Source organism: Pseudopodoces humilis, chromosome 12, assembly GCF_049639895.1.
Source record: "Pseudopodoces humilis isolate 2021_Gansu_Grassland_sample_001 chromosome 12, ASM4963989v1, whole genome shotgun sequence".
Taxonomy (NCBI): domain Eukaryota; kingdom Metazoa; phylum Chordata; class Aves; order Passeriformes; family Paridae; genus Pseudopodoces; species Pseudopodoces humilis.
In genome coordinates, this window is record NC_142211.1 from 1,044,512 (window position 1) to 1,060,949 (window position 16,438).

At 43.2% G+C, this 16,438-nt stretch overlaps 1 protein-coding gene across 3 annotated transcripts in view; it reads left to right on the plus strand.

Annotated features, from left to right (window-relative positions):
* Positions 1-16,438, plus strand: part of LOC148183267 (SMAD family member 2-like) — an 87,467-nt gene that overhangs the window by 18,479 nt on the left and 52,550 nt on the right. The window contains exon 1 of one of the 3 annotated variants that reach the window (XM_088061357.1): positions 10,381-10,659. The exons of the other annotated variants lie outside the window; for them this stretch is intronic. Within the exon in view, the coding sequence (XP_087917483.1) occupies positions 10,625-10,659 (35 nt within the window). The 5' untranslated portion in view covers positions 10,381-10,624. Of the gene's footprint in view, positions 1-10,380; positions 10,660-16,438 lie in introns of those variants that run through there. 3 annotated transcript variants of the gene reach the window in all.

Consider the following 16,438-nt stretch of genomic DNA (forward strand, 5'->3'; position numbering starts at 1 on the left):
TAAGAAGTTAAATTTTGTTTTTCCCTTAACCCTTTCTACATAACTTCCACATTATAGCCTAAAGTTAAATGGTTTGCTTTCTCCTATTTGTTTCATAGTTTCAGTGTATTTCATATGTAGTGTAGGATGCAGGATTTTTAATAGCATATTTTTCTTCTACCAACACTTCCTACTTGAACGGCTGATTAGCAGCAGGACCCTTCTGATATATTCTGATATATCTCCCTCTCTCTGGGGAGACATTATAGCAACTTTCCAGTACCTCAAGGGGCTACATGAGAGCTGGAGAGAGACCTTGGACAAGGGCATGGAGTGATAGAGCAAGGGGGAATGGCTTCAAACTGACAGAGGGTGGGGTTAGATTAGATACTGGAAAGAAATTGTTGACTGTGAGGGTAGTGAGGCACTGGCACAGGTTGCCCAGAGAAGTTGTGTCTGTACCCTCACTGTAAGTGTTCAAGGCCAGGTTGGATGGGGCTTTGAGCAACCTGGTCTAGTGAAAGTGTCCCTGCCCATGGCAGGGGGGGTTGGGGCTAGATGGTCTTAAGGTCCTTTTCAACCCAAATAATTTTGATATCTATATACAGAAAAATGTATGTGCATCAGTAGGGCACTGCCCAGACACTGTGTATTACAGCAGTTAGGACCTTGCAAATCAGTCATTCTTTAGAAGATTAATTTGAAGATTTAAGTTTTCTAGCCTTCTAACACTGTTGATTGAAGTTAAAAATAGAAATTGTGTTTAAGTGTAATTGAATTTTAATTATAAATACTAAAATATAGCTGATAACTTGGTTTGTTGCACAGCTCGTGATGAGGACTGAATTCTATAACTAAGGTTTAAGCTTTAGTGTAGACATAGTTCAGGTTACAGCATCTTAAAATTATGTCATCCTGAAAAAGGAAGTCTTAGAGTATTAAAGATACTTAGGGCTACCAGTTTTAAACTTGTGCAATTCAGGAAGCCATGTGACTTAGCCACATAATTTGTTAGAGTTGGTGTGCCAAGCAGAAAGTATCAGCATGTCTTTTGAGGTAGGTCAACATGTAAAAATATAAATGTACAAGATACTTAGCCAATAGCAAAATGCTGTATAGTTCAAAGGAGCTTGTCTCTCAAGTCAGGAGGAAAAAAAGCCATTGAATTTTGGAGACTATATTGTATACTAACTGGAGCACTGGATAAAGGTTCAGGGAATGTGGATTCTGGCCTTGGCTCTGCTGCTTTTCCTCAGGTAACCTTACAAGTTTTTAATTTGCTGTCATTTTCCAGTCTATAAATTGAGATGATTTTTTGTAAGGTGTAGGATAATGCAATTTCTTCACCTCAGTGATATAAGCTGTATTATTTATTTAGGGAGTAAGTTTAAGGTATTATTCCCATTGGAGTATCAGTGATGTGGAAAGCAAGTTTATGGGTGAAAATATGTTGGAATTTGTGCAAGTTCAAGTTACTGTTGCTCCTCATGAGGATTGTCTTAATAGTAAGCAAGAAGAATCAGAATCAAAAAGAAGTGTTAAAGCTTGCTTGATTTTTATATGTCATTTATTGTTTGTCAGATTAACAATTGATGCTAGGACTGTTGAGTTTTAAGCAAATGAAAAAGAGATACTTGTGATTACTTTAGTGACTTACCTGCTCAGTGAATCCTGGTATAAAGCTCTAACTTGTTAGAATAATATCTGTATCTGGCACTTCATGCTGTCATTAAGAAGACGTATTAGTCACTCAAGAAAAATGTTGACTGTGCTTTATTGTCAATACCGAGCCCCAAATTATCTCATAAATAGTACTTATTTTCCCTCCAGTAATGAAATGAAGGCCTTAGTTGGCTTCAGCCAATTCTAAACTATTCCCTGGTTTACTGTGGTAATTTGCCTTTATATCAGGCCAGCTATTCAGTGTGACAAAGATTCATTTCCTCATATTTTTCTTCTGTAGAAGTTACCCAATTTAGTTTACTTGGTACTGTAACAAAACACCTGAGTGCTGTTTTTACTGGTGTGAGTGTTTTATGACAACCAGAGCAATTTTACAGAAAACAACCCTTCCTGGTTGTATTGCTCAGGCAGTTAGCTTACAAAGATTTTCTAGGATAAACAACATATTACAGTTCTTTTACTGCTGCAGCTTTGAACACAAATAGCTAGTTAATAGGCTCCCTTACTGATTTAATCCTGCTTGTAATCTATACTTGCTATTTTAATAAAAAGTACCTTCCCATGTCTTGTTTAATACTTGTTTAAAGATTCCATAAATTGTGGCTTTTTATTCTGAAATCTACAAGCAAATTTTAGTAGGTCAGGAATTGAAAGTTTTCACTTAGAATTTGCCTGTAATTGTAGATAAACTGACCGTTTCTTTGGATGCTTGGGTTGCCTTTTCTTGGGTCTTGGATGGAGAAAAGCCTGATGCAGAAGAAGCTGTTGCTGCTGGACACGAAATGAGTCACATGGACACAGCTCGAGGTGTGGTGAAGGAAGGAGAGAGATTTCTTTTTTCTCTCAGAATTTATAGGTTTCTGACCATGACCAGGGATTGGATAGTCAGGATAACACCTTCCCAACCATACTGGCTGTGAGAGATCTCCATCAAAAGATGTGTATTAGAAAGAATATATACATATCTATGTTTACAGTTACTGTCCTGGGAAAGTCTTTAGCAACTATGTCAACAAGATCGAAAAACTGAGTTTTCAGGGTGACATGTCACCCTTTTTTTTTTTAAAAAAAGAAAAAGAAAAGAATATGAACAAAGAAGCTAACATTCTAAACAATCAAAAGGAAAAATAATAGGAAAAATAAACTGCTTCATACAATCAGAAGGCTGTAATTTCAGGGTGAAATCTCACCCTTTTGTTATTACAAAAAAAATAAAAGTGAAAATGTGTCTAGCATCAAAACCTGCTTGTGGATGAGCCATCGGGGTGATCACCCATGTCATCTGCATCTGAGTTATCATCCAATGGCCTATCCATTCGATGACTCTCAATTTGGTCACGGAGGCAGAATCCGTGACCAAATTGAAAGGTGCCTGGGAAAACTTCTGAAATGCCATGACGGCAGCCCGTAATTCCACCAATTGGGCTGACCCAACCTCACGACTCTCCAAAACCTGCCAATCAGATCCATCCTTCCAGGTAGCAATGACCTTTCCAGTCCTCCCTGAACCGTCAGTAAAGGCAGTGGGTCCTTGCGCAGGCTCCTGACTATGTTTGGGCCGCAAAGAAAGGTCAGTGAAGTGCCACTTGCAATAGCTTGTGACTGGGCAGATGATAGGTGATCTCCCCAGAAAAATTCTCCAGAGCACTTTGCATGGAAATAGTGTTCGCAAAGCTCCAGTCAAAGTCCCCCCGCGTTACCGGGAGCACAATCTTTGCAGGATCCGCACCCCTCAATTGCAAACACCGTTGCAGCATTTGATTATCAAAATGACCTATCAGCTCAAACAGTGCAGTTGCCGTCTTCTGCGGCTGACGGGGCAGGAAAACCTATCCCAGGACATGCAAGGGATTGGACCACTCATCATTTCAAAGTCCGATGATACCTGTGGGATGCAAATCTGGAGTGGTAATGAAAACAGCAACATCAATGGAAGGATCAATGCGATAAACCTGACGAGCAGAAACTGCTTGCTGAACCTCCTCCAGCACCTGCTGTGCCTCTTGGGTCAGTGTCTGAGGTGTCTTTAAATCAGTCTCCCTTTAACAGACCAAACAAGGGAGACAGCTGTGACGTGGTCAGTCCCAAATAGGGACGCAACCATGTAACGACACCCACCAATTTCTGGACATCATTCAGTGTCTTCACTGAATGCACAAATTGAACCTCCTGATGTTGGATTTGTTTGCTGCATCCTGTCTCACGGAGTCCCCCAAGACAGAGCCAGGCACCTGGCCAGAAGACCCCACAACAGCGTCCGGCGCCACAGCCGCCGTAACACCAGCAGAACCAGAGGACCCATCCCCGCTGTCCAGGGGGCTGTGCCCAGAATCACAGCCAGCTACCTCATCAACCTTAGCCTTCACAGTGCCCCAAAATCGTGCCTTATCCTGTGGCTGCACAGTCATCTGACAGGAGGGCAAAGTCCACAGGCCAGCCGAAGAGGCTCCTGCAGCCTGGGACCCTTTTCCCGTGGAGACCACCGGCTTCGCCCCCGCGGCATCACCACCCGAGCCAATAGCAAACAGCGCAGGACCCCAATCCGCCGCAGCCGTAGGAGGTGGCAGGGGCGCCCCCTCTAGCCGCAGGCTTGGGCAACATCCAGGAACCCGAGGCGGGGTGGGGTGGAGCCAGCTCGGTGCGGCCCACCCCCTGCGCGGAGGGGACCAAGGGGCAGGTAAAGAAGCTGGCCTGGCGTCTGTACCACTCGCAGCACCCGTCCCCACACCCCACAAATCTGACGCGGGAGGAGCAGCGCTCGGAATTGCCCCTAACAGAGTTTCCTTGGGGGCGCAAAACCCAAGAATCGGCACCGGCCGCTCCGTGCAGAGCGGCGCCGAGCCCTCCTCCATTGGAACAGTGTGTGCGTGCGCGGCCACCGGCGCGGAGCCTGGGCCCGTCCTGTCCCCCACCGCAGGGTACGGCACAGCCCAGCCGCAACAGGGACATGGGACCGTCCCCGACGCCTCCCTCAGGGATGGCGCCGCCCCCCGTTCAGGCAGCCCCTCATCGGTCTACGCCGGGAAGGCACACAAAGGCAGCGACCCTGACCCAGGCTTACGCAGCCGGGATGCCAGGCGACGTGGGGTCATGCCCATCGGCTCTGCGGTGCCCCTGACGGCCTGCTGGCCGGGATCCAACCCACCGAGGCCCCCGGCAACCTTGGGGGAGCCGACCTCGGAACCCGAGACACAGCTGCCCCCCGGCTCCGCGTCACCGGGGGAGAGGGAGAGCTCCGCCCCGCTCCCACAACTGGAGTCAGAGCCATCCCTCTCATCCAGGTTGGAGAAAGTGGCTACCGATCCGGCAGAAGGGGATGCGCAGCTATTCAGAGTGTTAGCGTTCAGGAACACACATAATCACAGACTGATTATATGCAGGTGCTTTATTGAAGCGCGCGGGAACTAGGGGTATCAGCAACCCAAATCTAGCTCCATCAGCTTTGTCCAAAGTGCACATATTTATGCAATTTCAGCTGTAGCAGTAATCACTATAACAACCTTATCAATATTGCTTCATTAATAAATCTTCATTAACTTTATCAATATTGTTTCATGAGAGTTAGCTCATCCTTGTACGAACGTGTACGGATCTTATCTCTGGGTGGGTATCTTGGAGACCCCAAGTACCAGCTCCCTTTACCATAAAAAATTTCAGCTTGCTAGACCATCCCTAATACCAAGCATTCTTTTGGCCTACCTCTACAAGATTTTAAGAAACATTTTCAGAAACTAATTTAACCCCATAGTAACAAGAGCACAGTCACACTGCCACCAGATCTGCAGCAGCAGGGCTAGGTGGGGTCGTAAGCCACCACCACCATAGCCCAGATGAGGCAATTGCCTAACGCGTCTCAAACTGGCTTCAAAAAAACCGCCTCAACCACAGGAAAAAAACCTTCATCTCTCCCATAAGCATACAACTGCTGAAAGTCAGCATCCAAAACATCAATCCATTTCTAATCAAAGACAGCACGTCACACCCCCAGAAGCAGGGCCTCTGCAGGAGAAACCCCAAAAGTAGCTATGGCCCAGGGCCAGAGAGTGCCCTACAACCGTCACCTGCAACACACATTGGGGGTCACCAGATGTTGCTAGTGGATATGAAATGAGTCACCCGGATACAGCTCGAGGTGTGGTGAAGGAAGGAGAGAGATTTCTTTTTTCTCTCAGAATTTATAGGTTTCTGACCATGGCCAGGGATTGGATAGTCAGGATAACACCTTCCCAACCATACTGGCCATGAGAGATCTCCATCAAAAGATGTGTATTAGAAAGAATATATACATATCTATGTTTACAGTTACTGTCCTGGGAAAGTCTTTAGCAACTATGTCAACAAGATCGAAAAACTGAGTTTTCAGGGCAACAAGAAGCATACTCTAGGTTTTGCTTAAATGTGCAATTTTAAAGTTACTGTTTAGTTGAACTGGCAAATTACATCCCAGAGCTGGTCTTCACTTCCTCTTAGTTTTGTGGGAAGGTACAAATCATGTTCCTCTGGTATTTGAAATAATTGTACCTCATGCTGTAGTTTTGCAATTTTGAACAGGAAAAAGGCTGACAACTGGCATGGAATCCTGCCGCTTTGTGCCGTGGAAAGTTGTGTTTGAAACAGTGTTTGACTCTCAGGTGTTTGGTTGAAGTCTTTTCCATTTAATAGATAACTCAAATGTTGATTTCATGGACTTCAACTACGTTTTCCAAGATTGGCTTGTGAACCTTGTTGTATTAGTGTAAGACTACAGCAGTGCAGCCTCTAATCTGTTGCTCTATTGGGAACGGTGAGAAGAATGACACAGACTCTCTTGTGAGTTGAACAGGAGAGTTCCTCCAAGGTTTATTACCTCAGATCTTCTTTTATAGACCGATATGTGAGAGTACAGAAAGGTAAAACTCTTATTGGTTAGTAAACTAGCACATCACCATCATTGGTCAGTGGGGTACACCACCCCTTGACCTTCTCTTGCAAGAAAAAAAGAAACTGACAAACAACACCTGCAAGGCTGTCTTCTATCTCTGAGGATTGTTTTAATTCCTCCTTATGATTTCCCAGGCCACTTTCTCAGGCGAGACTGAGAACATTATGCTGCCTGCTTTTCCACAAGCACTGTGCTCCCTGCTTTTGCTCATATTTAGCATCCATACTAATCACCAAAGCTTATTGATAGTTCTTTACTGTCTTTCTGTAATAAATCTCTTCTGTGATGGGGGGGGGGGGGGGAACTTGAATATAAACTTAACAGCCATATCATGGAAAGAATTCAAGTGTGTCCATTCTGATGAATTCCACAAAGTTAATAATGAGAATACCTTTTTAGTTCCTTTGTGTCACTGATGGACATGATGTATTGAGGGTTCTTCAGATAATCTGACACATACACCAGCTGCTTCGTGAGGCTAAAGCCTTTATTTTGGTGTTTTCTCAACCCTTATAAAGTTTTTCCAGCCAGGTTACCAATTGGTAGATGAAACAACATCCTCTTGGGTCCCATTGGTGGGACCAGAGAAAACACACCAAGAACATCTGTTCAGTATTGTTTTGAGAAATATTATCTATTTACAGTAACACAATCCTGGAGAGAAACTGTTCCCAGGAACTTTTCCCCTGGGAACAGATGAGCCCCTGACAGGCCAAAACTCTCTCAGGCTAAGAAATCCTGTCCACACCTTTGTATTTAAATTTTGAGTGTCTAATGTTCTGCTTGTCCCATGTACCTCTTGCAGACTGATGCTTTGTCTAAACACAGTTAGTAATGAAAAATCAATGTTTTGTTGTCACCTCTGTATCTCAAATTAGGTGAATGTGGTAAGAGAATAGAAGGCTTTGTACCTGTCGTAGGCTGCATTGGTGGCAGCCATTTTAAAAATGCTGTAATAGTCTGTTTAATGATAAGTTTGTACTCGAGCCCAGTGTCAGTGTGTCTTTCATCATGTGGGAAACCTTCAGTGTTTTGACCAACAACCACAGAAATTACAATAAGGATTTAAACAGTTCTCCTTCCAGCAAGAAGATATATAACTGTTTATTTAAATGCTAATATTCCTCAAGCCTTTGAAACTCATCTTTTTGGCTGCAATAGGACAGAGAGAGCAGGGTGACTGCCACCTCAGCAGAGGGCAAATAACTCCTACTAGGTAGAGTGAGGAAAAGAAATTGTTCGATGTCCTGGGAAACTGCTTTAACTGTTAAGCACTTGCATGTGAGGCAAGAGCACTTGTGGGTATCATCTTCAGATGCATGCTCTGGGTGTGGATTGTGAGCAAGATTCTTGAAGACTCCAGGGCTTGTCTGTAATCTTAATACGTCCTTTCTGTCTACCTCTAGGCAGTGAAGCTCAGGAAATATATTTTGATTCTTGTTCTACAGGTGTCCCCTGCATAGTCAATTTTCTCTCAGCAGTATCAAATATGGGGTCCTGTGTTCTGTTCTGCGCCTGAGGAGAGCAGGGTCCTGTAGTTAAACACCTTGGCTACTAAGTTGCTTTCTTGATTCTTGCCTTAGCAAAAACACATAATGTAATATAATGCAATGTAATATAATGCAATGTAATATAATATACAGTGTATATAGTATATGTATATAGTATATATTGCATATAATGTATATAATGCATATATATTATATTTTATATATATATATATTATATATATAATATATATAATATAGTCAGCAAACATGCTATGTTAGTTTTAAAAATATAATGCTGACCCAAATTGACCAATGGGATATTCCATACCATATGTTGTCAAGTCACATATAAAAGCTGAGGAAGCAGGGGGCATTTGTTATTTGTCTTCCAGAGCAGCTGCTACCTGTGCTGAAGCCCTGCTTCCTGGGAAGTGGCTAGACATAACTTGCTGATGAGAAGTAGAGAATAAAATATTTTTTTTTTTGTCTTTGCTTGCACATGTGCAAACTTTTGCTTTTGCTTTAGTAAATGGCTTAATCTAAACCTATGAGTTGTTTTCCTTCTTATTTTGTCTCCCCTGTCCAGCTGGGGAGTGAGAGCAGCTTAGTGGGCACCTGGTGTCCAGCTGAGATCAGCCCACTGCAGTCCTTTTTGGCACCCAATTGGGGCAAGACAAAGGCTATTTTATATATATATACATATATATTTTTATGTCTCAGTATTGTCACAGTCCATCTGGCTTTACTGGACAAGGTAAATCTGACCACAACATAAATCCAATTCAGCTAGCCTAGTTCATGACAGAACAAGTGTCTGGATAAGTTACAGGGCACCTTCAGCCATCCCCATTCAAGCTTAGTTGCAAGCATGCCACTGGCCAGAGATCTGGGCGGAGGGAGATCCCAGCCAATGAGCTATCTAAGTCCGGGAGTTTTGAACTGACTATATAAGAAAGTTCCAAACAATAAACCAGGATATTTCGTCTGATGAGCAAGAGGATTCGAGTCATAGATTCTGTCTCCCAACTCACAACCGGTACATAATGCGTAGTGAAGCCATGTGAGGACGCAGCCATTTCCATAAGCAGAGCAGAGACAGAGCATGTAGAGCCTGTCCAGAACAGAAGAAAGCTGGAAAAAACAGGTGAGTAGAGCCTGATCTACAGTAGAAAGCCAGAAATAAGAGGCGTGCGGAAAAAGCCGTCTAAAATTTACAGCAAGGAGAGTGATTTGTGGGGAAAAACCACCCAAAATCCGTAATTTTTTTGGACTTACCCTTAAAAATAGAACAATCGCAAGAGCTATGGGAGGATGGCTCTCAGTACAACCTCATCCAGTTTTGAATGTATGGTTGCTTCTTTTACAAGAATAGCAGGCAGAATATGATAAAGATGCATTGTTAGCTTTAATAACATGGGCAAAGAACCATGGTTTGGACACAGCCAGAGAGGCTGCCCTTGATATAAATATATGGGAATGAACTGATCAGTAAATACTTAGGGCAGCCTCCAGAGGGAACGAAAGCGTGATAAAGGTTATAAAGCCTTGGAAATTTATTTTGGACTTAATGAGACGGTTAAACAGCGGGCTACAGGGTGAGAACTGATAGAGGGAGGTTTGGGCACCCTTCCAAGCCTGTGGAGGGGATGGAAGAACAAAATGGCTGCCGTGCACAGCCATGCTGCCCTGAATGCGCCTCTCGCCTTGGGACTGCTTTTAAGCGAGCCATTTCCCACAAGCCCGCCGTGCCGCAGAGCACAGGCGGCTGGCAGCATCATGGCAGGTGGACAGACTGCGGCGTGCGACAATGAGCCAAATGGCACAATCCTGCCATGTGGCTGGATCCTGCCAAACGGCAGGGCGGCTGAGCCCCGAGCTGCGCCGACACCACCACAGCTGGGTGAACCACAACAAGCAGCAAAGGCGCGGCTGCACCAATGAGCTGCGGTGTGGTGCCAGAATGCCCTCCAGCTGCCCTGAACTCTTGTGCTGTTTGGAACTGCTGTCCCAGGTTGGAGAATGCCGCTATTTTGGCGCCGCAGTCTGTGGCCATGATGCAGCCCTGTGCAGCTCCCGGGACCCCCTCCCCATCACTGGAACTGCTCATGCCCCTCATCACCATGGAAATGCCCAGGCCAACCCTGCCCCGAGCTAATTGGCTCAGCCCAGAAACCCCACCCACAGTCCTGCCTCTGCTGGCCATGCCTGCCTGCCGCTGCAGCATGGGGGTGGGGCCTGAGATGACATCACTTTGAGTCCCTAGATTTTGTCCCTGTGTCATACCCAGAAGTACACCGGAAGCAGGAAGTAACATTCCAGCACTGGTCCCAGCCCTGCAGCTTCAGTGCAGCTCCAGTCAAGGCTCCAACAGCCCCAAGGAACCACATCGCTGATGGAAACATGAGATCCCCATGGAGGGAACCAAAATCTTCATCTTACTACCAGCCCCAAAGAAGAAGCCCCTGCAGTCCTGACAAAACCAGCTCCAGCTCCATCACCACTTCTATCAAACACCATCCCATCACATATTAACTTCAGACTACGAGCCCTAATGAAAGCTGCAAACATGTGTACTCCAACCCACAGGTACTCTAACTTGAAACAAAAACTTTTATATATATAAGTACAAGAGCTTCTAATCTGTATTAGAGTGTTTATTATCATTGTTAATTTGCATACTACAAGAATTATTAGTCTGTGGATACCACAGTGGTCCCTTGAAAAAGAGAAGCTAGATGCCCTAAAATCATTAGTACAAGAACAGCTAGCTCAAGGACACATAGAGCCATCTATGAGCCCTTGGTACACGCCAGTATTTGTCATAAAAAATAATTCTGGTAAATGAGGGTTGCTTCATGACCTAAGAAAAATTAATTCTGTGATGGAGAGCATGGGCACATTGCAAGCTGGTATGCCATCTCCTACAATGATACCTGCCTCCTGGGACATTCTGATAGTGGACTTAAAAAACTGTTTTTTCACTATTCCACTGCACCCAGATGATACCCCAAAGTTTGCTTTTACAGTGCCTTCCATTAATAATGTGGCATCAGTGCAACATTATCTAGGGCGTGTTTTGCCTCAAGGCATGAAAAATAGCACCACAATTTGCCAGTGGTATATTGCACAGGCATTTTCATCAGTGAGAGAAAAATTTCCAGGGACATACTGTTATCATTGCATGGATGACATTTTGATTGCAACCCAAACCACAAAAGAGCTCTCACAGATTCAGCCAAGCCTTCTGTAAGCATTAAAAACATTTGGGCTGCAGGTAGCACCAGAGAAGGTGCAGCAGCAAGCACCCTGGAAATATTTGGGACTCAAAATAATGAACCAGACTATACAGCCAAAAACAACTCAGTTTTCAACAAAAATTCAGACACTAAACGATGCACAAAAACTTTTGGGTATCATCAAATAGGTCAAACCTTATTTAGGATTGACCAACTCACTATTGGCACCTTTATTTGACCTCTTAAAAGGTGATCTGGAGTTAACTTCCCCCAGAAAATTAACCCCGGAGGCAAAAGCCACTCTTGAAACAGTAGAGCAAACTATCACAAACAGACAAGTCTACTGGATATGCCCAGAGGTGTGTATCACTGTATTTGTTCTCATTGTCAATCTCCACCCTACTGGTATTATTGGGCAGTGGAATACTCACTGGCCCGATCCTCTGCACATCCTAGAGTGGATGTTTTTACCTCATCAGCCAAAAAAGACAGAACCTACAGTATTTGATCTAATTGCACAATTAATTATCAAATGTCATCACAGGTGTTTACAATTGAATGCTAGGGATCCTTCACAAATTATGATAACTGTAACACAAGGACACTTTGAATGATGTTTTGCTAACAGCACAGCCTTACAAAGTGCCCTGCAAAACTTCACAGGACAAATCACTTATCATTTACCAAGCTATAGATTGCTGAAGTTAAGTGGGGAAACTACACTGTCTCTTAAACCTCTGAATAGCCGAACACCTTTAAAGGGTGTTACAGTGTTTACTGATGGTTCTGGGAAAACAGAAAAAGCTATTGTAACGTGGAAAGAGGAAGGTGAGTGGCAAACGTTGAAAAGTTGGATCACCCCAGTTAGTGGAGCTGCATGCTGTGGCTATGGCTTTCCAACATTTTCCCCACATTCCTCTAAATATAGTAACTGATTCTGCATACGTAGCTGACATCACACAGAGATTAGACCAAGCACTGTTAAAGGAAATTGACAATGCAGAATTATTTAATTTGCTACAAACTTTATGCCATAGCATCAAAGCCAGAAGCTACCCTTATTATATCTTACACATCAGGAGTCACACAAGTCTACCAGGTTTCATCACAGAGGGCAACACTAGAGCAGATATGCTAGCTAGCCCTGCCTGGACAGCACCACAGTCAGACATGCTGGCACAAGCAAAGGCATTACACGATTTCTTCCACCAAGGTGTTTGGGCCTTACAATGGCAATTCCAGCTGACAGAGGCTTGTAATATTGTTATCACCTGTGCTGACTGCCAAGACCACACTGCACCACTGCAGATGGGAGTAAACTCTTGTGGATTGCATGCTTTGCAAATCTGGCAAACTGATGTCATACATGTCCCTGAATTTGGATATCTAAAATATGTACACTTACCCATTGATACGTTTTCATCAGCAATATGGGCTACAGTACACACAGGAGAAAAGGGTCACAATGCTGTGATAAATAACCATTTAAGAAACAAAAAGAAACACCTAAAGAAGTTTAGGCTGCTGGAGGCTGATGGGAGTTTTTCTCCTGGCCAATAACTGGCCATTTCTGAAAATTGACAGTAGTTTTGACCATTAAAAAGTGATATCAACCTGTGAACACCACCTTAAGACCTAAGCCCAGAAATTTCTTTGTCTCTATTTAGTTTCCGGCTTTGAAAAGTAACAGAACTCTAGCTAGCTCCCCTCCCCAGGCCATGCGGCCTGGGCAAGGGGCTGGGCTGAGCCTGCCGCGGTTCCCAAGCCGAGAGATAGAGCCTGCGGGCCTTCTCCCGAGCCCAAGCCAAAGCCGGGCTCGGCTGCAGCCTCCTGAGAAGCTCCCGGAGTGGCTGAAACTTTTCTCGAGAAACTCCCAGCTCTGAGCACCACTGAGCTAAAACCTGGCACCATGAACAGCTGCGGCTTGAGCAAAATTTTAATATTTTACTACCCAGATGAGACTTACAGATTAATCTTTTTTTTCCCAAGAAGAGGGCAAGAGAGAGTTATCAACAAGTAAAAAGACAACATAAGCTATCAAAGACAGTGAAGAAAAGAATTAAGCTTCAGATGACAGAGAAAAATAAGGAAATGCTTAAACAAGCTGAAATATTCTTTTGCTAAAACTATAGAGATAGACAATAGTGTTCTAAAAAAACTCCTTTAATTCATGATAGAGTATTTTAAGGAGAATAGAGTATTTCAAAGTGTGGATTTAAGCAAATAGTGAAGTAGTTGTAATCCTATGAGATGCTGGAACAGAAAAAGAGAAGTGATAGTTGTTGAAGATTTGTGGCCCTTAAGAGACGAAGAGAAAACTTCTGTTTCCAAAAATGCTCACAGAGACAGATGAAGAGAACTTTTTGCCTTTGAATAACTCATCCTTAAAATAACACCCTGTAGTGGTTTAGATTTGCCAATTTCGTTTTCCTGGCCAACGCACCAAATAAATGTCGTGGTTTTAAAGCAGTAACTAAAAAAAATTACTAGAAAACTTACTTATTTCTTGCTGTGAGATATGGATTAGAACAAGAGCAAAACAGGCTTAAAACTTAAAAGGAATAAAGAAAGTTTATTAACAAAACTACAAGAATAACAACACCAGAATAAACACTTCAGAAAACCCTTTTATCCCCCACTACCCACCATTCCCTTGTTCAGATGACAACATAGAGACAAAAAACTTTGGAACTTTGGTGTTTAAAACAGTCCCAGTTCCTGCTAGAGTCTTTTCATCAGCCTTTGTAGAGAAACAGAAGTCTTCTTCTGCTAATCTATGGAGTTTCTCACAAGAAAACTATTTCTATTATAGTTTTCTATTTCTCTGATGCCAGCTGCCCAGAAAAAAAATCTGTCATCAGTCCACTCCTCCCATTTCACATCACTCTGAGGTGTGTCATGGGTCAAATGAGTCTAGGGATGTCATTTTTAAGGATGAGTTATTCAAAGGCAAAAGTTCTCTTCATCTGTCTCTGTGAGCTTCTCTGGAAACATTTTTCTCATTGCCCTCAAGGCCTCAAATCTTCGCTTCACTCTGTTCCAGCACCTCACTGTATCACAATTACTCTACCTTTTGCTCAAAATCCACACTTTGAACACTCCATTCCTCCCAATATACTCTGTCATGAATTAAAGGAGTTTTTTCAGGACACTATTGTCCATCTCCATAGCTTTAACAGAAAAATATTTTAGCTTATAAAGCATCTCCTTATTCTCTCTTCCCCATCTAAAACTTAACTCTTTTCTTTACTGTCTTCTTCATGTTGATTGTCTCTCTCTGTCTCTCTCTGGATAAAAGGAGTAATCTGTATGTTTTATCTAGGTAGTAAAAGAATTAAAGTCTTGGAACAAGTGTTCATGGTGTCAGGTTTCAGTCCAGCAGCAGAAACTGCAAACTAAGCCAGGCCGGCCAGCTCCGTTTCTCTCCCGCCCCCTCCCTCTGTGGCCTTGTCCGGCCTGGAGCGGGGGGGAGGAGGCCAAGACAGAGCCTTGTTACCTTTTCAGAAGCCGGAAACCAAAGAGAGCAAGAAAGCTCTGGCTTTACATCTTAAGGTGGTGTTCACAAGTTGATCTCACTTTTCAATGGTCAAAACTGCTGTCAATTCTTAGAAATGACCGATAATTGGTCAGGAGAAAATACTCCCATCAGCCACCAGCAACTTCAACTTCCTTAGCTCCCAAAGCTATCTTAAAGGCAAAATCACCCCATGACACACCCCTAGACTTATGACCCATAACACACCTCAGAGTGGTGTGAAATGGGAGGAGAGAATTAATGACAGAGTTTTCTGGACAGCTAGCATAAAAAATAAAAAACCATGAGAAAAATGGTTTTCTTTTTAAAAGCTCCATAGATTAGCAGAAGAGAACTTCTTTTTCCCTACAAAGACTGATGAAAAGACTATAACAAAGTTGAGACTGTTTTAACCACCAAGTTTTTTTGTCTCTATGTTGTCATGTGAACAAAAGTATAGTTGAGTAGTAAGAAAAAAGGGTTTCTGGAATTTTTATTCTAGTTTCTTATTCTTGTAGTTTTATTAATAAATTTTCTTTATTCCTTTTAAGTTTTAAGCCTGTTTTGCTCTTGTTCTAATCCATATCTCACAGCAAGAAATGAGTAGGTTTTCTAGTGATTTTTTAGCTAATGCTCTAAAACCACGACAAATGCCATCTCACATTGGTGATCAGCTTTTGCAGCTTTGGGCATCCCTCACGCCATCAAAACAGACAGTGGCCCTGCATACATTTCACAGAAAGCAAGACATTTCCTACAGCTCTGGGGTGTAGCAGACCACACTGATATTCCCTGATTAGCAACAGGACAAGTCATTGTGGAAAGAGCACATGGCACTTTAAAACATATTCTTGAAAAACAAAAGGGAGGAATGTCTGGTGAGACCCCACAGAGCAGGGTAGCTAAAGCTAATTATACGCTAAATCATTTAACATTATCAGAAAAGTCACAGAACCCAGTCATTTTTAATCACTTTCTATCACTACAATCATGCGGTGATGAACAGTTACCCAAGCCCAAGGTAATGGTGAAAAACCTTCTCACCAATAGGTGGGGAGGCCCATGGAACCTCATTACCTGGGGATGGGGATATGCCTGTGCTTCCACGGACACTGGAATTCATTTGGTACCTTCCAGATGTGTCCATCCTGCCCTACATCCTGCCTGGGACCACAAGGAGCATCCTTCTGATGGTGCCCCAACAGATGCATTGAAGAAGAGTGACCAGAACAGCCTATACACCTACCTCATGAAAATCTGGACTCTTGAAATGACAGTTCATTTAAAAACTCTATTTGTTTACAAATTGCTTTTTTCTGTTAAGTTGGGTTTTTTTTCTCAGTTCTAAAGGTTGAATGTTTTTTATTTATAGAGTTAAGGTATCATTTGTGTTCTAAATGGTTTTTTGTTTTTTAGTGTTAAGTTGTAACTTGTAACAATAAGTAGTTAACCTGTGGCATGTTAGCCTGAAGGATTGTGATCTTGCCTAGTAGTTCCTGGAAGTGATTGCTACAAACTTCATTGGTACATGGGACACCTTGATGGCTGAGGGGAGCTAGGTTTGTCAAATTGTGTGGAAAACCTCATTCAAATTAGACCCATGCTTTCTCCTGTC